The sequence below is a fragment of the Cornus florida genome, unplaced genomic scaffold (genome assembly GCF_030987335.1).
Source record: "Cornus florida cultivar Cherokee Brave unplaced genomic scaffold, ASM3098733v1 CherokeeBrave_3.0.0_Hap2_Chr01, whole genome shotgun sequence".
In the NCBI taxonomy this organism is placed as follows: Eukaryota; Viridiplantae; Streptophyta; class Magnoliopsida; order Cornales; family Cornaceae; genus Cornus; species Cornus florida.
The window spans coordinates 51,379,409-51,395,346 of record NW_026775571.1 but is presented as its reverse complement, the minus strand read 5'-3'; the positions used below and the strand labels follow the sequence as shown (position 1 = coordinate 51,395,346).

At 37.5% G+C, this 15,938-nt stretch overlaps 2 protein-coding genes across 2 annotated transcripts; both read left to right on the top strand.

Annotated features, from left to right (window-relative positions):
- The first annotated feature begins 326 nt into the window (after positions 1-326).
- LOC132296442 (disease resistance protein Roq1-like) lies at positions 327-13,212 on the top strand. The gene is made up of 3 exons (XM_059794664.1): positions 327-799; positions 1,102-2,206; positions 12,677-13,212. Exons 1-2 carry the CDS (start codon positions 336-338, stop codon positions 1,688-1,690), a joined length of 1,053 nt encoding a protein of 350 aa, XP_059650647.1. The 5' UTR covers positions 327-335; the 3' UTR covers positions 1,691-2,206; positions 12,677-13,212.
- On the top strand, positions 1,967-15,896 carry LOC132272116 (disease resistance protein RPP2B-like). The gene is made up of 5 exons (XM_059773513.1): positions 1,967-2,206; positions 7,520-8,458; positions 12,677-12,955; positions 14,575-15,503; positions 15,668-15,896. The coding sequence occupies exons 1-4, from the start codon at positions 1,967-1,969 to the stop codon at positions 15,310-15,312; spliced, it is 2,196 nt and encodes a 731-aa protein (XP_059629496.1). The 3' UTR covers positions 15,313-15,503; positions 15,668-15,896.
- The last annotated feature ends 42 nt before the right edge of the window (positions 15,897-15,938 follow it).

The window sequence follows — 15,938 nt, the reverse complement described above, 5'->3', positions numbered from 1 at the left end:
TGCTGCCAATCACAATAGGTAATTAAAAAATTAGACGAAAGCGACAGATCTTGTTTGGATGATCGGGTACCGACTAACAATTTCTACAAAACTCTGTTTGCACCCAACCCAAAGTGAAAAACATACCTTCCCAATAAAGGAAACATGGACGAAACTTATCCCATTACCCCAAATGGGAGAGTCAATAAACAAATAATGACGAAAACGCAAAAGAGTCTCCCCACTATCATCACAAGCTTTGAAAATGTCATTTCCCATTCGTTGTTTCCATCTTTACATTCACTCACCAACAATTCTTTTCCATTCCTGTCATTTGAACTGTTCGAGCTTTGAAAATGGCAGCTTCCCGGAGTTACGACGTCTTCTTGTCTTTCAGCGGCATTGATACTCGGAACAAATTCACCGGCCACCTCTTGGACGCTTTGGAGCGCGATCGTTTTCGCACGTTCAGAGACGACTCTAAACTCAGAAGAGGAAAAGAAATCGGGCCCGGATTGGTTAGGGCGATCGAGGAATCAAGGATCTCCATTGTCGTCTTCTCGAAAAACTATGCGTCCTCAACATGGTGCCTGGAAGAGCTCGTGAAGATCATGGATTGCAAGAGGACTCTCAAACAGATTGTTCTTCCCATCTTTTACGACCACGAACCCTCCGATGCTCGGTCACAGAGGGGCTGTTATGCGGAAGCATTTTCCCGCCATGAAAAAAGCTTCGGATCTGAATCTGTGGAGAGGTGGAGGGCTGCTCTAACTGATGCTGCCAATTTGTCCGGTTACGTCCTGCAGAATGTGGCCAACGGGTATGCAATTATCTCTCTTCAAAGCATAGAGCTGCTTGGTTTGTAAGTCCGGGGTTTCTATTTTCAAAAAATTGAAAACATATAAAAAAATGTTTGGAAAAAGGTTTTTGTTGTCTGAATTCTTGAGAACTGTTTTCAGAGTTATAAATCAAGTAGCCCTAGTTTCTCTCTTATGCTACAGACATGTTTTAGAATTCTAATTGCAGAAAATCTAGTTGAAGTTACCCCAATTCTGATTGTTTATTATTATTATTATTGTTTTTTCCAATTAACTATGGAAAAAATTAAAAATAAATATACAGGTCTGAGTCAAAGTTAATTGAGATTGTTGTTAGAGACGTCGCAGATAAACTCAATCCTACTTGTTTAAGTGTTGCGGACTACCCAGTTGGAATAGAGCGTGGTGTTCAACAAGTGTGTGAGTTTCTAAAGTTGCGGTCAGATAGTGATGTTAGGATTATTGCCATATGGGGGATGGGTGGAATCGGTAAGACTACAATAGCTAAAGCAATGTATAACCGCATACATTATATGTTTGAAAGTAGTTGCTTTCTTGCAAATGTGGGACGAACTTCGATGCAACCTAATGGCCTTGTTGAATTACAAGAAAGGCTTCTTTGTGATCTGCTAATGGATCGAAATCTGCCTAGAATAAGAAGTGAGGATCATGGGATTGAGGAAATAAAACAGAGAGCATGGTGTCAAAGGGTTCTTCTTGTTCTCGATGATGTTGATAACATTCGCCAATTGAGGGCATTAGCCATAAATCGTGGTTTGTTTCATTGTGGAAGTAGAATCGTTATAACAACTAGAGATTTGTCTTCAGTAAGTATGCTTGAGGTGGATGAGGAGTATGAAGCTTGCCCGTTGAATGAGAAGGAGTCTCTTTAGCTCTTTAGTTGGCACGCCTTCAGGAAAGACCATCCTTTGGAAGACTATGATAATCTTTCAAAGGAAGTAGTGGATTATGCTCAAGGGCTTCCTTTAGTTCTTGAGAGTTTAGGTTCCTTTTTGTCAGAGAAAACAATCCCTGAATGGACAAGTCAGTTGAAGAAGTTAAAAAAAATTCCTCATCACGATATTCAAAAGAAACTTATGCTAAGCTATGATTCACTTGACGATGAACAGAAGGAATTATTCCTAGATATTGCATGTTTTTTTGTTAGAATGGATCAAGATCTGTCAATCAAAATACTAGATGCCTGTGGTTTCTTCCCAGAATCTGGAATTGGGGTTCTATCTCGTCGTTGTCTAGTAAGAATTGATGGGCATAACCGGCTGATGATGCATGATATGATTCAAGCCATGGGTAGAGATATTGTCCGCCAAGAATCCCCTCAAGAGCCTGACGAACGTAGTAGATTGTGGTATCGTGAGGACATTCTCGGTGTACTGAGGAATAACACAGTAAGAGCTCAACACATGAATTAATTACATATTTTGTCAATATGACGAGTCTTATTCGTTGTAAAAGGCTTTTCAACCCAACGATATATATATATATTTGTTCTTATGTGTAATACCCCTGATTTTAAAAGGATAGTCTCGGTATTTTTTAAAAAAATTATTTTAATTGCATTTAATTATTTAGTTGATTTCTTGGCTAATTGTTTACTTGTTTAATTGATTTAATTATTTGTTAAATGTGTTAATTGATTTAATTGTTTAAATGAAATTGTGTGTGATGATGTGTATTTATTTAGGAATTTAATTGTTTTATTTTATTTTTATTTTAATATTTTTAGGGAATTGGATATGGATAGTAGTAATGGACCAACTAATTGGGCTCCATAGACTACTTGGATAAGGGGTTTAATGGGTACGGATAATTACCCATGTATATGTATATTTAATAAATAAATAAATATATATATATATATAAGGAAAGTCATATATATTTATATATTACATATAAAAAGGATTACACATAGATTATACGTACCATATATTTTAGTTACCTTTTTAGTATTTAGATTTTATTTTATTTTTATTATTAGTTTGGCTTGGATTGGGAAAAGGATTAGTGTTATTTTATTTGACTATAAATATATAATTATAGGGTTGTGAAAGAGGTTAGAAAATATATTACGTACTATATTTTAGAGAGAGAAAGAAGGAAGAGGAAGGAAGAGAAAAGGAAGAAGGAGGTTAGGGTTTTTTTATCTAATCCCTAAAGGCAAGTTTTAATTCTTCTCTTCTCCTTTGATTCATACCCTATGCATGCTAGATTAATTCTAGGTTCTTTAAATAAATTAATTGAATCTAATTATATAAATTTATTTGAAAAATTCAGTTCATGTGTTTTACTAATGGGTTTGAAATAATTTCATATTTTAATAAATTAAATTTGCATGAGTTGTATTATATTATGTGTTCTAATCATGAGTTGTAATATATATTATGGGGTGTTAGTCTGAAACAGTTTTATATTTTTTTGTGAAATCATAATTGTATTTTTCTTCATGTGCGTGGAACGAGGAATGACTTGTAGGATTAACATGAACCAAATTAGCATAAACCCATTTATGACCATGTATGAAATCTGGGAGTGTTTTATTCAATGCTGGGATTTAAACATGAATCCATTATTGTGAGGGAAATCAGAAGATTGTATGTATATGTATAGGCACGCTGAACGAGACAAATTTGTTTCCACGAATCAATTTTAGGAATAAGGTGTGTGATGAATTCAAAACTAACTTTTCAGTGTAAAAGGTCCACGCCGAACGAGGCTTTAAGAATGCATTATATAGTTAAATTTGTAATTTAAATTTAGTTTCTTCCTAAGGCATACACAGTTGGTAGGAATAATCTTGTGTACATAAAAAAAAAAACAATAGTAATAATAATTAGTTATGCATTAAATATTTTTTAAATATTATTTTGATTAATGCTAGGATATTAAATTGATAATTGTTATTTTTGATTGATGAATCTAAATTTAAATATTTATTTAATTTAAATAGATTCATTAAGAGTTGGAATGCATGATTTAAGTTTACATGTTAAGTATGGAATTTGATTAAACTTTTTTAAAAAAAAAAAATTAATTAATTAAATATTGTTGGATTACATTATTTTAATCAATTGTTTAGATTTAAATTAATTTAATCAGAACATGGAGATGTACAATTTAATTGAGATGTATGTTAATTTCTTGTGATGTAAATTAAATGCATGCTACTTAGAATTGATATTTTTGCTCAAGTAAATGCAAAGGATGTGTATATGATTTATATCATATTTATTTGGATTGTTAGATGTAAATAACATTTATATTGTCCCTAGATTGGAAACTTTTATTTGATTATGGTATAGATTAATGCACCATTATGGGATGGGGGCATATTAGGGACGGATTAACTTACGAGTTAAGTCCTAACTAGTTTTAATACGGGAACGGATTAACCATAGTGTTAAGTCTTACTTATTCGTGTCAGGTCAACGGAATAGTTGGATGACATAGTATTGAAATAATAATTGGATAGTTTATTTTTGATGGTTGGATAGGACGGATTTTAAATATATAATTATACACCATGATATGAGCTTGAGTCTCAGGATCAGTGGTTAGGGTGCGTATATTGCCAGGGATGTGTAGCTAGATATAGCGTAGTTGTGTACCCTGGTAGGTTTAGGTACTCATGCCCACTGTATGTGCGTTTTGCATGTTGCCTACTATTCAGGTTGAGACAATTCTATAGTCTAGTGAGGTTCCTTTAGTGTATGTATATATCTATATATGGACTATTTAGTTATTGTTGAATTAATTAGGATGTGTACGTGTATCGGGTCTCTGTTTGGGATGTAGTAGATTAGAACTTGTATGTGGGCCTGACCCACCATTATTTTTCAGGTGTTCGTCAGTTCCAGTCTTAGAGATTGTTCGTGCCGAGCAGAGACAGCCATTCATTCTTCCGACTCTACGTAGGACTCTTCTTCATTAGTAACTTATTATTTTTTTCGATTCAGTTATGTCAGTTAGGATATTATTAGGGGTCCACAGTATGGATTCCCGAGTTGTAGTTTAATTAATTACTGGTATCAGAAGATTGGAGGATTTTATTATGGGATTTTAATCATTATTTATTTGAGGATTTTTAAATAAGAATTTATTATTTAGTTTTCCTTTCAGCTTATCTGTTTATTTTTAATTCATCTTATATTCCAATGCTTGTTTAAATATTAATTGTTTGATATCCCTTGTATTATGTGCTCGGACTTGATCACCCGTGGCTCTAGAATCGAGGGGTATCACAGTTGGTATCAGAGCACTCCAGGTTCAAGTGTCTCTAGGGATCTATCGTTTTAAGACTTCCGCGTAGCGTATTCTTTTATTTAGAGCCTAAGATTAGGATTCGTTGTATTCTTTACGGTTCGGTTAAATCGTACTAATGTCTGTCTTTCTATGTTAACAGAATGTTTAACGCTAGAAGAAGACGGGACAATCAGAGAAACAGGCAACGAAGGGAGGCGGCTCGTAGGCAGCGTCAGGAGGATGAGGGTCAGTTCTATGAGGAGCATGAGGAAGTTCAGCAGACTCGGGATCAGGGAGGAGATCCAGAGTTTCCTCCTCACATCAATGACCTTATTGCTCGGGCTATAGAAGCAGGGGTAACCGCTGCACTTCGGAATCAGCCTCAAGTACAGCCGGCACCGTTACCGGCACCGGTTGTTCGGATTGATACTTGGGAGAAGGCTAGGAGTTCTTTCACAAAGGGGAGCCCACCTGAGTTCACAGGCTCCACTGATGCGAGAGCAGCTCATCAGTGGAAACAGGACATCGAGCGACATCTTCGCTTGGTTCAGTGCACGGAGGTTCAGAAGCAGATGCTTGCTACTTTCAAGCTAGTTGGGGATGCACTACAGTGGTGGGAGTCAGTTACCACCGCAGCGGAGAGGATGGCATTGACTTACGATCAGTTCAGTGCACGCTTTGATGAAAAGTATTTCCCTTATGCAATCAGGGCAGCCATGAAGACTGAGTTTCTTAATCTGCAGCAGGGGAACATGACAGTAGCGGAGTATGAGCAGCAGTTCACACGCTTGTCTCTCTTTGCACCGGAGGAGATGGATACAGAGGAGAAGAAGCGCAACAGTTTCGTCAAGGGACTGATGTGGTCTATCAAGAGAGCTATTACGGGTAGTCCAGCCTATACTACTTATGCTCAGGTGGTAGACGCCGCTCTACAGCAGTATCAGTTGACCGTGGATTTTAGACAGGCCAAGGGTGAGAAGCGGGGTGATCGAGACTCTGCTAATCAGTCAGCTGAGAAAGGGAATGGGAACGGACACCGACAGAATGACAAGGGCAAATTCCAGGGACATCAGCCTTGGAAGAAGCACAAGGGTGGTTCAGATGCTCAGCAGAATGGGGCACCTATTCAGAGGCAGCAGAATGGGGGACCACAGGCAGGACAGGGTCAGCCACAAGCTAACCGACAGAGGAGGCCATTTGGTACTTTCCAGGGTAGTTGCTATACTTGTGGAGAGTATGGTCACACTTCCAGGCAGTGTCCTACAGTAAGATAGGGACAGAGACAGGGACAACATGTGCAGCAGGGGCAGAGGGCACCAGTGTCTTTACCAGCTCCACAGGTTCCACGGATTCAGGGACAGACATATCCAGCTTTACCAGCGCCGCCGCAGCCTCAGGGACAGGCATCGCAGCAGTTACATTATGGCAGGGTGTACAACCTCATGCCACAGGATGTTCGGGCACCTCAGGCTATTGAGGGTAAGTTTCCTATTCATGGTTTACATGGACGTGTTTTATTTGATACGGGTGCTACACACTCATTTGTAGCTAGGACTTTTGTTGCTTTATCTGGGATGAGGACGAGGGTATGCACTAAACCTCAAGGTATTTCTACACCATTGGGCGATACAGCCATTTTACATGAGAGTGATGGGCCTGTGACACTAGATATTGGTAGACTCAGATTTCTAGCCAATCTATTGGTCCTGGACATGCACACTTATGACGTGATACTTGGGATGGATTGGTTATCGCATTACCATGCCCAAGTTAATTGTTATGATAGATCAGTTATTTTCACTATACCTGGTCAGGACATGTACGTCGTCGCTATGCCGCGTTCTAAGGGGATCACTAGCACCTATTTGTTTCATATGGAGGAGGAAACGGATGAGGGGACTACTGTATTATTGGATAGCATACCAATTGTACAGGATTACCCGGATGTATTTCAGGAGATTCCAGGGTTGCCGCCTAGTCGCGAGATCGACTTTGTGATAGACTTAGCTCCAGGCACTACGCCTATTGCTAGGGCACCATATAGGATGGCACCAGTGGAGATGCGCGAGCTGAGGGATCAGATTCAGCAGCTACTCAGCCAGGGTTTCATTCGCAGGAGTACTTCACCCTGGGGAGCACCGGTTTTATTTGTGAAGAAGAAGGATGGTTCGCTCCGCTTGTGTATAGATTACAGGGAGTTGAACAAGGTTACTATTCGTAACAAGTATCCTTTGCCCAGGATTGATGACTTGTTTGATCAGTTGAAGGGAGCTACTTATTTCTCTAAGATTGATCTGCGGTCTGGATATCATCAACTTCGGGTTCGGGAGCAGGATGTCCCGAGGACAGCGTTTCTCACTAGATAGGGATCTTATGAGTTTCGGGTGATGCCATTCGGGTTGACTAATGCACCAGCGGTTTTCGTGGATTTAATGAATAGAGTCTTCAGAGCTTACTTGGATCAATTTGTCATTGTCTTCATAGATGACATTTTGATTTACTCGAGGTCAGAGGACGATCATGCTAGACATCTTCGGATAGTCTTACAGACGTTTCGTGAGCATCAGTTGTATGCCAAGTTTGAGAAGTGTGAATTTTGGCAGCGGGAAGTGAAATTTCTGGGTCACGTGGTGTCAGAAAGGGGAATAGCGGTGGATCCAGCCAAGGTTTCAGCGGTGGTTGAGTGGGGACAGCCTACATCACCTACCGAGATTCGGAGTTTTCTCGGTTTGGCAGGTTATTATAGAAGGTTCATCCAGGGGTTCTCAAAGATAGCGGGACCACTCACTCATCTGACTAAGAAGGGTGTACGGTTCGTGTGGGATGAACATTGTCAAAAAGCTTTTGATGAACTGAAGACTAAGTTGACTTCTGCACCGGTTTTGTCTACCCCACAGAGCGGGATTGAGTATCTTGTCTACACAGATGCTTCTTTGCAGGGTCTGGGATGCGTCTTGATGCAGGAGGAGCGACCAATTTCATATGGATCTCGGAAACTTAAGCCTCATGAGCTTAATTATCCAACACATGATTTGGAGTTGGCAGCGGTGGTCTTTGCCTTACGTATTTGGAGGCATTATCTGTTGGGTGAATCCTTCAGATTATTTAGTGATCACAAGAGTCTGCAGTACTTGTTCACTCAGCGAGAGCTGAATATGAGACAGCGCCGATGGTTGGAGTTTGTGAAAGACTATCATTTCTCTATCCAGTATCATCCAGGAAAAGCGAATGTGGTGGCAGATGCACTCAGTCGTCGACCTGTTGGTAGTCTTTCCACTCTGTTCATTACTGAGTGGAATGCGTTGAAGAGGGTGGATGAATTGTCGGATACTTTCTTGGCTTGCATGGTAGTTACACCTTCTATCATTCACAAAGTTTTGAAGGCACAACTCACGGATCAGCAGTGCATTGATAAAGTTGCAGAGATAGCTTCCGGAGAGGTTCCATTTTACTATGTTGGGGCTGATGGAGGTTTGAGGTACAAGGGACGATTAGTGGTACCTTCTGCTGATGAGTTGAGGAAGGATGTGATGACTGAGACTCACCACTCTGAGTTTTCGGTTCATCCTAGAGGTGACAAAATGTATCAGGATATGAAGCGGCAGTTTTGGTGGGCAGGTATGAAGAGGGACATTGCTCTATTTGTCTCACGATGTAGTACTTGTCAGATGGTCAAGATTGATCATCAGAGGCCGCCAGGAGCTCTACAGCCACTGCCGATACCGGAGTGGAAATGGGAGAGCATTTCTATGGATTTTGTAGAGGGATTACCTAACTCGTTTAAGAATCACAATTCCATTTGGGTCATCGTTGATAGGTTGACTAAATCTGCTCATTTCTTGCCTATTCGCGCTGATTACACTTCGGAACAGTTGGCGAAACTTTACATTACAGAGATTGTGAAGTTGCATGGCATTCCGTTATCTATTATATCGGATAGGGATTCGAGCTTTGTATCAGGGTTTTGGAAGAGTTTTCAGCAGGCTTTGGGTACAGAGTTGCATCTTAGCACTGCTTATCATCCTCAAACTGATGGACAGACCGAGAGGGTTAATCAGATAATGGAGGATATGCTTCGTTCTTGTGTCCTTGACTTTAAGGGCCATTGGGAGGAGTATTTGTCACTTGTGGAGTTCGCATATAACAATAGTTTTCAGAAGACTATTGGTATGGCACCGTTTGAGGCATTATATGGACGACCATGTAGATCTCCTGTTTGTTGGATGGAGGTTGGCGAGAGTCGTTTTTTGGGTCCTGAGTTCATTAAGGATACTTCTGAGAAGATTGCTCTTATTAGGGATCGCATGCGCACTGCCCAGAGTAGGCAGAAGAGTTATGCGGATCGTCGTACTCGTGTTTTGGAGTTTCAGGTTGGGGATCAGGTTCTACTCAAAGTGTCTCCTATGAAAGGTTTAATGCGCTTTGGAAAGAAAGGGAAGTTATCACCACGGTTTGTGGGTCCATTCATGATTACCGATCGCGTGGGAGCTGTAGCTTATCGGTTGGCACTTCCGGATCATTTGGATCGCATCCACAACGTGTTTCATGTTTCCATGTTGCGGAAATTTCTGCGCGATGAGGATAGGTATCAGCACATAGATGTGGGTGAGATTGAGTTGCAACCGGATGCAACTTATGTGGAGCCACCGTGTCGCATTATAGACCGTAAGGATCATGTTCTTCGCAATAAAGTCATATCGTTAGTGCGTGTCCAGTGGAGTCACCACAATGAGGCTGAGTCTACTTGGGAGCAAGAGGATGTCATTCGCTCACAGTTTCCAGATATAATGGAAGAAGGTAAGGGCGAATTCCGAGGACGGAATTCCTTTTGTTAGGGGGGAAGAATGTAATACCCCTGATTTTAAAAGGATAGTCTCGGTATTTTTTAAAAAAATTATTTTAATTGCATTTAATTATTTAGTTGATTTCTTGGCTAATTGTTTACTTGTTTAATTGATTTAATTATTTGTTAAATGTGTTAATTGATTTAATTGTTTAAATGAAATTGTGTGTGATGATGTGTATTTATTTAGGAATTTAATTGTTTTATTTTATTTTTATTTTAATATTTTTAGGGAATTGGATATGGATAGTAGTAATGGACCAACTAATTGGGCTCCATAGACTACTTGGATAAGGGGTTTAATGGGTACGGATAATTACCCATGTATATGTATATTTAATAAATAAATAAATATATATATATATATAAGGAAAGTCATATATATTTATATATTACATATAAAAAGGATTACACATAGATTATACGTACCATATATTTTAGTTACCTTTTTAGTATTTAGATTTTATTTTATTTTTATTATTAGTTTGGCTTGGATTGGGAAAAGGATTAGTGTTATTTTATTTGACTATAAATATATAATTATAGGGTTGTGAAAGAGGTTAGAAAATATATTACGTACTATATTTTAGAGAGAGAAAGAAGGAAGAGGAAGGAAGAGAAAAGGAAGAAGGAGGTTAGGGTTTTTTTATCTAATCCCTAAAGGCAAGTTTTAATTCTTCTCTTCTCCTTTGATTCATACCCTATGCATGCTAGATTAATTCTAGGTTCTTTAAATAAATTAATTGAATCTAATTATATAAATTTATTTGAAAAATTCAGTTCATGTGTTTTACTAATGGGTTTGAAATAATTTCATATTTTAATAAATTAAATTTGCATGAGTTGTATTATATTATGTGTTCTAATCATGAGTTGTAATATATATTATGGGGTGTTAGTCTGAAACAGTTTTATATTTTTTTGTGAAATCATAATTGTATTTTTCTTCATGTGCGTGGAACGAGGAATGACTTGTAGGATTAACATGAACCAAATTAGCATAAACCCATTTATGACCATGTATGAAATCTGGGAGTGTTTTATTCAATGCTGGGATTTAAACATGAATCCATTATTGTGAGGGAAATCAGAAGATTGTATGTATATGTATAGGCACGCTGAACGAGACAACTTTGTTTCCACGAATCAATTTTAGGAATAAGGTGTGTGATGAATTCAAAACTAACTTTTCAGTGTAAAAGGTCCACGCCGAACGAGGCTTTAAGAATGCATTATATAGTTAAATTTGTAATTTAAATTTAGTTTCTTCCTAAGGCATACACAGTTGGTAGGAATAATCTTGTGTACATAAAAAAAAAAACAATAGTAATAATAATTAGTTATGCATTAAATATTTTTTAAATATTATTTTGATTAATGCTAGGATATTAAATTGATAATTGTTATTTTTGATTGATGAATCTAAATTTAAATATTTATTTAATTTAAATAGATTCATTAAGAGTTGGAATGCATGATTTAAGTTTACATGCTAAGTATGGAATTTGATTAAACTTTTTAAAAAAAAAAAAAATTAATTAATTAAATATTGTTGGATTACATTATTTTAATCAATTGTTTAGATTTAAATTAATTTAATCAGAACATGGAGATGTACAATTTAATTGAGATGTATGTTAATTTCTTGTGATGTAAATTAAATGCATGCTACTTAGAATTGATATTTTTGCTCAAGTAAATGCAAAGGATGTGTATATGATTTATATCATATTTATTTGGATTGTTAGATGTAAATAACATTTATATTGTCCCTAGATTGGAAACTTTTATTTGATTATGGTATAGATTAATGCACCATTATGGGATGGGGGCATATTAGGGACGGATTAACTTACGAGTTAAGTCCTAACTAGTTTTAATACGGGAACGGATTAACCATAGTGTTAAGTCCTACTTATTCGTGTCAGGTCAACGGAATAGTTGGATGACATAGTATTGAAATAATAATTGGATAGTTTATTTTTGATGGTTGGATAGGACGGATTTTAAATATATAATTATACACCATGATATGAGCTTGAGTCTCAGGATCAGTGGTTAGGGTGCGTATATTGCCAGGGATGTGTAGCTAGATATAGCGTAGTTGTGTACCCTGGTAGGTCTAGGTACTCATGCCCACTATATGTGCGTTTTGCATGTTGCTTACTATTCAGGTTGAGACAACTCTATAGTCTAGTGAGGTTCCTTTAGTGTGTGTATATATCTATATATGGACTATTTAGTTATTGTTGAATTAATTAGGATGTGTACGTGTATCGGGTCTCTGTTTGGGATGTAGTAGATTAGAACTTGTATGTGGGCCTGACCCACCATTATTTTTTAGGTGTTCGTCAGTTCCAGTCTTAGAGATTGTTCGTGCCGAGCAGAGACAGCCATTCATTCTTCCGACTCTACGTAGGACTCTTCTTCATTAGTAACTTATTATTTTTTTCGATTCAGTTATGTCAGTTAGGATATTATTAGGGGTCCACAGTATGGATTCCCGAGTTGTAGTTTAATTAATTACTGGTATCAGAAGATTGGAGGATTTTATTATGGGATTTTAATCATTATTTATTTGAGGATTTTTAAATAAGAATTTATTATTTAGTTTTCCTTTCAGCTTATCTGTTTATTTTTAATTCATCTTGTATTCCAATGCTTGTTTAAATATTAATTGTTTGATATCCCTTGTATTCTGTGCTCGGACTTGATCACCCGTGGCTCTAGAATCGAGGGGTATCACATTATGTATGCAACTTTTTGTTATCATCAGGGAACGAAAGCAATTCAAGGCATAGCCCTGAACTTGTCAGAATCAGAGGAGCTACGACAAGTGAATGCAAAGGCATTCACAGAGATGAAAAGGCTGAGACTGCTTCATCTCAATTATGGCCACCTAAGTGGAAGCTGCAAACATCTCTCCGGAAGACTAGTTTGGCTATCTTGGAAAGGATTTCCTTTAAAATGTATGCCATCAACCTTAATCATGGATAACATGGTTGCCATTGACTTGAGCTACAGCAGGCTCAAACAGGTGTGGAAAGAATCTAAGGTACGATACTGGTGAAAAAGATAAACAAGTCACAAAAACAAGTTGTTATGTTTTGCACAATATTGCATCTGTTTTTTTTCTTTTTTTTTAAAAGGTCAGTTTCATTTGTTTGCAGGAATTCTTTATTTTTTTTTAAATAACCAATGTAATGTTTACCTTTCGAAAAAAATCATTCAAACATTTTTTTTATATAGACATTTTGCAACAAATTTAGTTACCAAACATGTTTTTGGTTTGGAATAAATCACATTGCAGCAAAAAATTATTGCTTCCGCTTCACATGAAATCGAAAATGCAAAATAGAAACTGTTGCCAAATTTATCTTACTTTCCATTTTACTTACCGAAAAAAAAACTGTTGCCAGATGGACCTTTAATGTCTGTATTTTATGTACTGAATTTTCTTACAGCAATTATTTTCAAATCATCAAGAACTATTTGAATATTGATTAGTAATCGCTACTACACTTCTATTTTTTGGCTTGTTGTCCTGTTGCACTATTAGATTGAAGAATTTTTTTTTTCTTTCTTAAATTTAGTATGCCTACCTGAAATAAACTCCTGTCTCTGTCACTCATCGATGGCCACTGGAGTTGTGTTGATCGGTTGACTAGCTCCTTGATCGATTGAGCCATGCAAAAATCCTGCTTCCTTTTCAGTTTAAAACACTAGAAACCCTACTCTCTATATGCCTCTCATTTGCCTCTAAATACATTACCCTAGGGCAGAATATATCTTGACTAGGTCCCGTAGTTTTCCCCGGTGGGTTTTCCACGTACAAATTCATTGTTTCCATTATTTCCTACTTTATTTGTTGATTGCATGATTTGGATGACGGAATGAGTGAAGTCTAATTTTCAGTTATATTTTAAATTTAATTTTTTTGTTTTAAACTTAAAAAGTGGTTTAAGTTTTACTAATCCAAACAACAAGACCTATTTAACCCCGACCCCAGGTCTAGAGATCACTGGCCTTGCGCAACTCTCTATACTGTAATTGGTAAATGGAAAAAGGGATGTCCAGAGTTTGTTCCTGCACTTTCTAAATTGGCTTCCTTGTGTATATTTTACCTTCTTGGTCATGCTGAAGTCATTGAATTGCTTGGGTTTTGTTCTGCTTATATTTTTCTTTGGCAGTGGTTTAATTCTATTATTTTCATTGCAGACTAAAATTAAAAAAGTTACTTCACAGATTGGGCGTGTGTTAGACAAATAATCATGCCAATGCATGATTATAGGCATACTTATAGCACTTGTAATCATTACTTTGACTACACTTTGGGTGGTTTTTAATTGTAATTCAAACTTATGCTAGTACACATCAATACAACACAATTCAATATATTCAATACAATTCTCATATTCTCTTATATTTTCTAACAGCATGTGAGCACATTACGTATTTGAACCTGAGAGGCTGTTGCTCCCTTGTTGAATTTGATGTTTCTGGGATGAAGGGTCTTGAGAACCTGATCCTCTCTGATTGCTCAAAACTGAAAGAACTACCACAGGACATGGGCGGCATGAGTTCTTTAAAAGAACTTCTCCTTGACAGAACTGCTATAGAGAAGTTACCTGAATCTATACTCTGCCTTCTATTGGTTCGTTATCTTATCTGAAGGACTTGTCAGTTGGAGATTGTCGTTCTTTGAGTTCATTGCCTAGTTCTATTGAAGGCTTAGCTTCTGTTATTGAGCTTTGGTTAGATGGGACATCAATCCTAAATCTACCAGATCAGATTTGCATCTTGAAATCACTTGATACGCTTAGTATGAGGAATTGCAGATCACTTTGCTCATTGCCAAAATCAATTGGAAGCATTGTGACTCTTACTACATTGATTATCGTGAATGCTGCCATAACTGAGTTGCCGGAATCGATAGGAATGTTGGAAAATCTTGGAATATTAAATTTGAACAAATGTAAGAAGCTCTGTAAACTGCCAGCTTCCATTGGGGAATTAAAGTCTTTGCACCACTTGTATATGGTGGAAACTGCAGTGAGAGATTTTCCCGAAAATTTTGGGATGCTCACGAGCTTAGTGGAATTGAAAATGGCAAAGAAACCTTATCAAGAAGTGCCTCAGAATGCTGAAAACAGAGAGCTTGTTGTGCTTCCATCTACTTTCTCAAATCTCTCCGGGTTAATAGAGTTGGACGCTCGTGGTTGGAAATTATCTGGCAAAATACCTGATGATTTTGAGAAATTGTCATCTTTAGAGATTTTAAATCTGGGTCACAATGATTTTTCTAGTCTTCCATCTAGTATGAGGGGACTCTCCCCTCTCAAAAATCTTTTCCTTCCCCACTGTAAGGAGCTCAAATTTCTCCCCCTCTTCCGTCGAGTTTGGTGGAGATAAATGCTGCAAATTGTACAGCACTTGAAGGAATATCAAATCTGTCAAGTTTGGAGAGTTTACAAGAGCTGTACCTTACAAACTGTGAAAAATTAGTGGATGTTCCAGGCCTCGAATCCTTTAAGTCCTTGAGAAGGTTGGGCATGAGTGGTTGTAGTTCATGCTCTTCAGCGTTGAAGGGAAAATTTGATAAGGTCCCTCTCTTTCTCTGTATGTGTGTGTGGGTGAGTGCGTGTGTTTGCAGCTTGCTGTACAAGCATGCATTATCGTAGTTTTGCAAGATTCTCGATTTTATGATCTCCCAGAGTACTATTTTGAACCCAAAGTAATTTATTTGTGACAAATTTTCTGAATTTAGGTTGCTTTGAAGAAGTTCTACAACTTGAGCTTTCCTGGAAGCACGATCCCAGATTGGTTTACTCAAGGAGTGGCTCGTTTTTCAACGCGAAAAAACCGTGTGATTAGAAGTGTGATTATATGTGTTGTTGTCTCTCGCAACCATCAAACACCAAATGATTTAAGAGTCCAGCTCCCTGTAATACCAGATGTTATGGTGAAGATTCTGAGACTGAATGAACCAGTATACACCAGTGTGTTGGATTTAGCAGTTCCCAAGACACATGAAGATC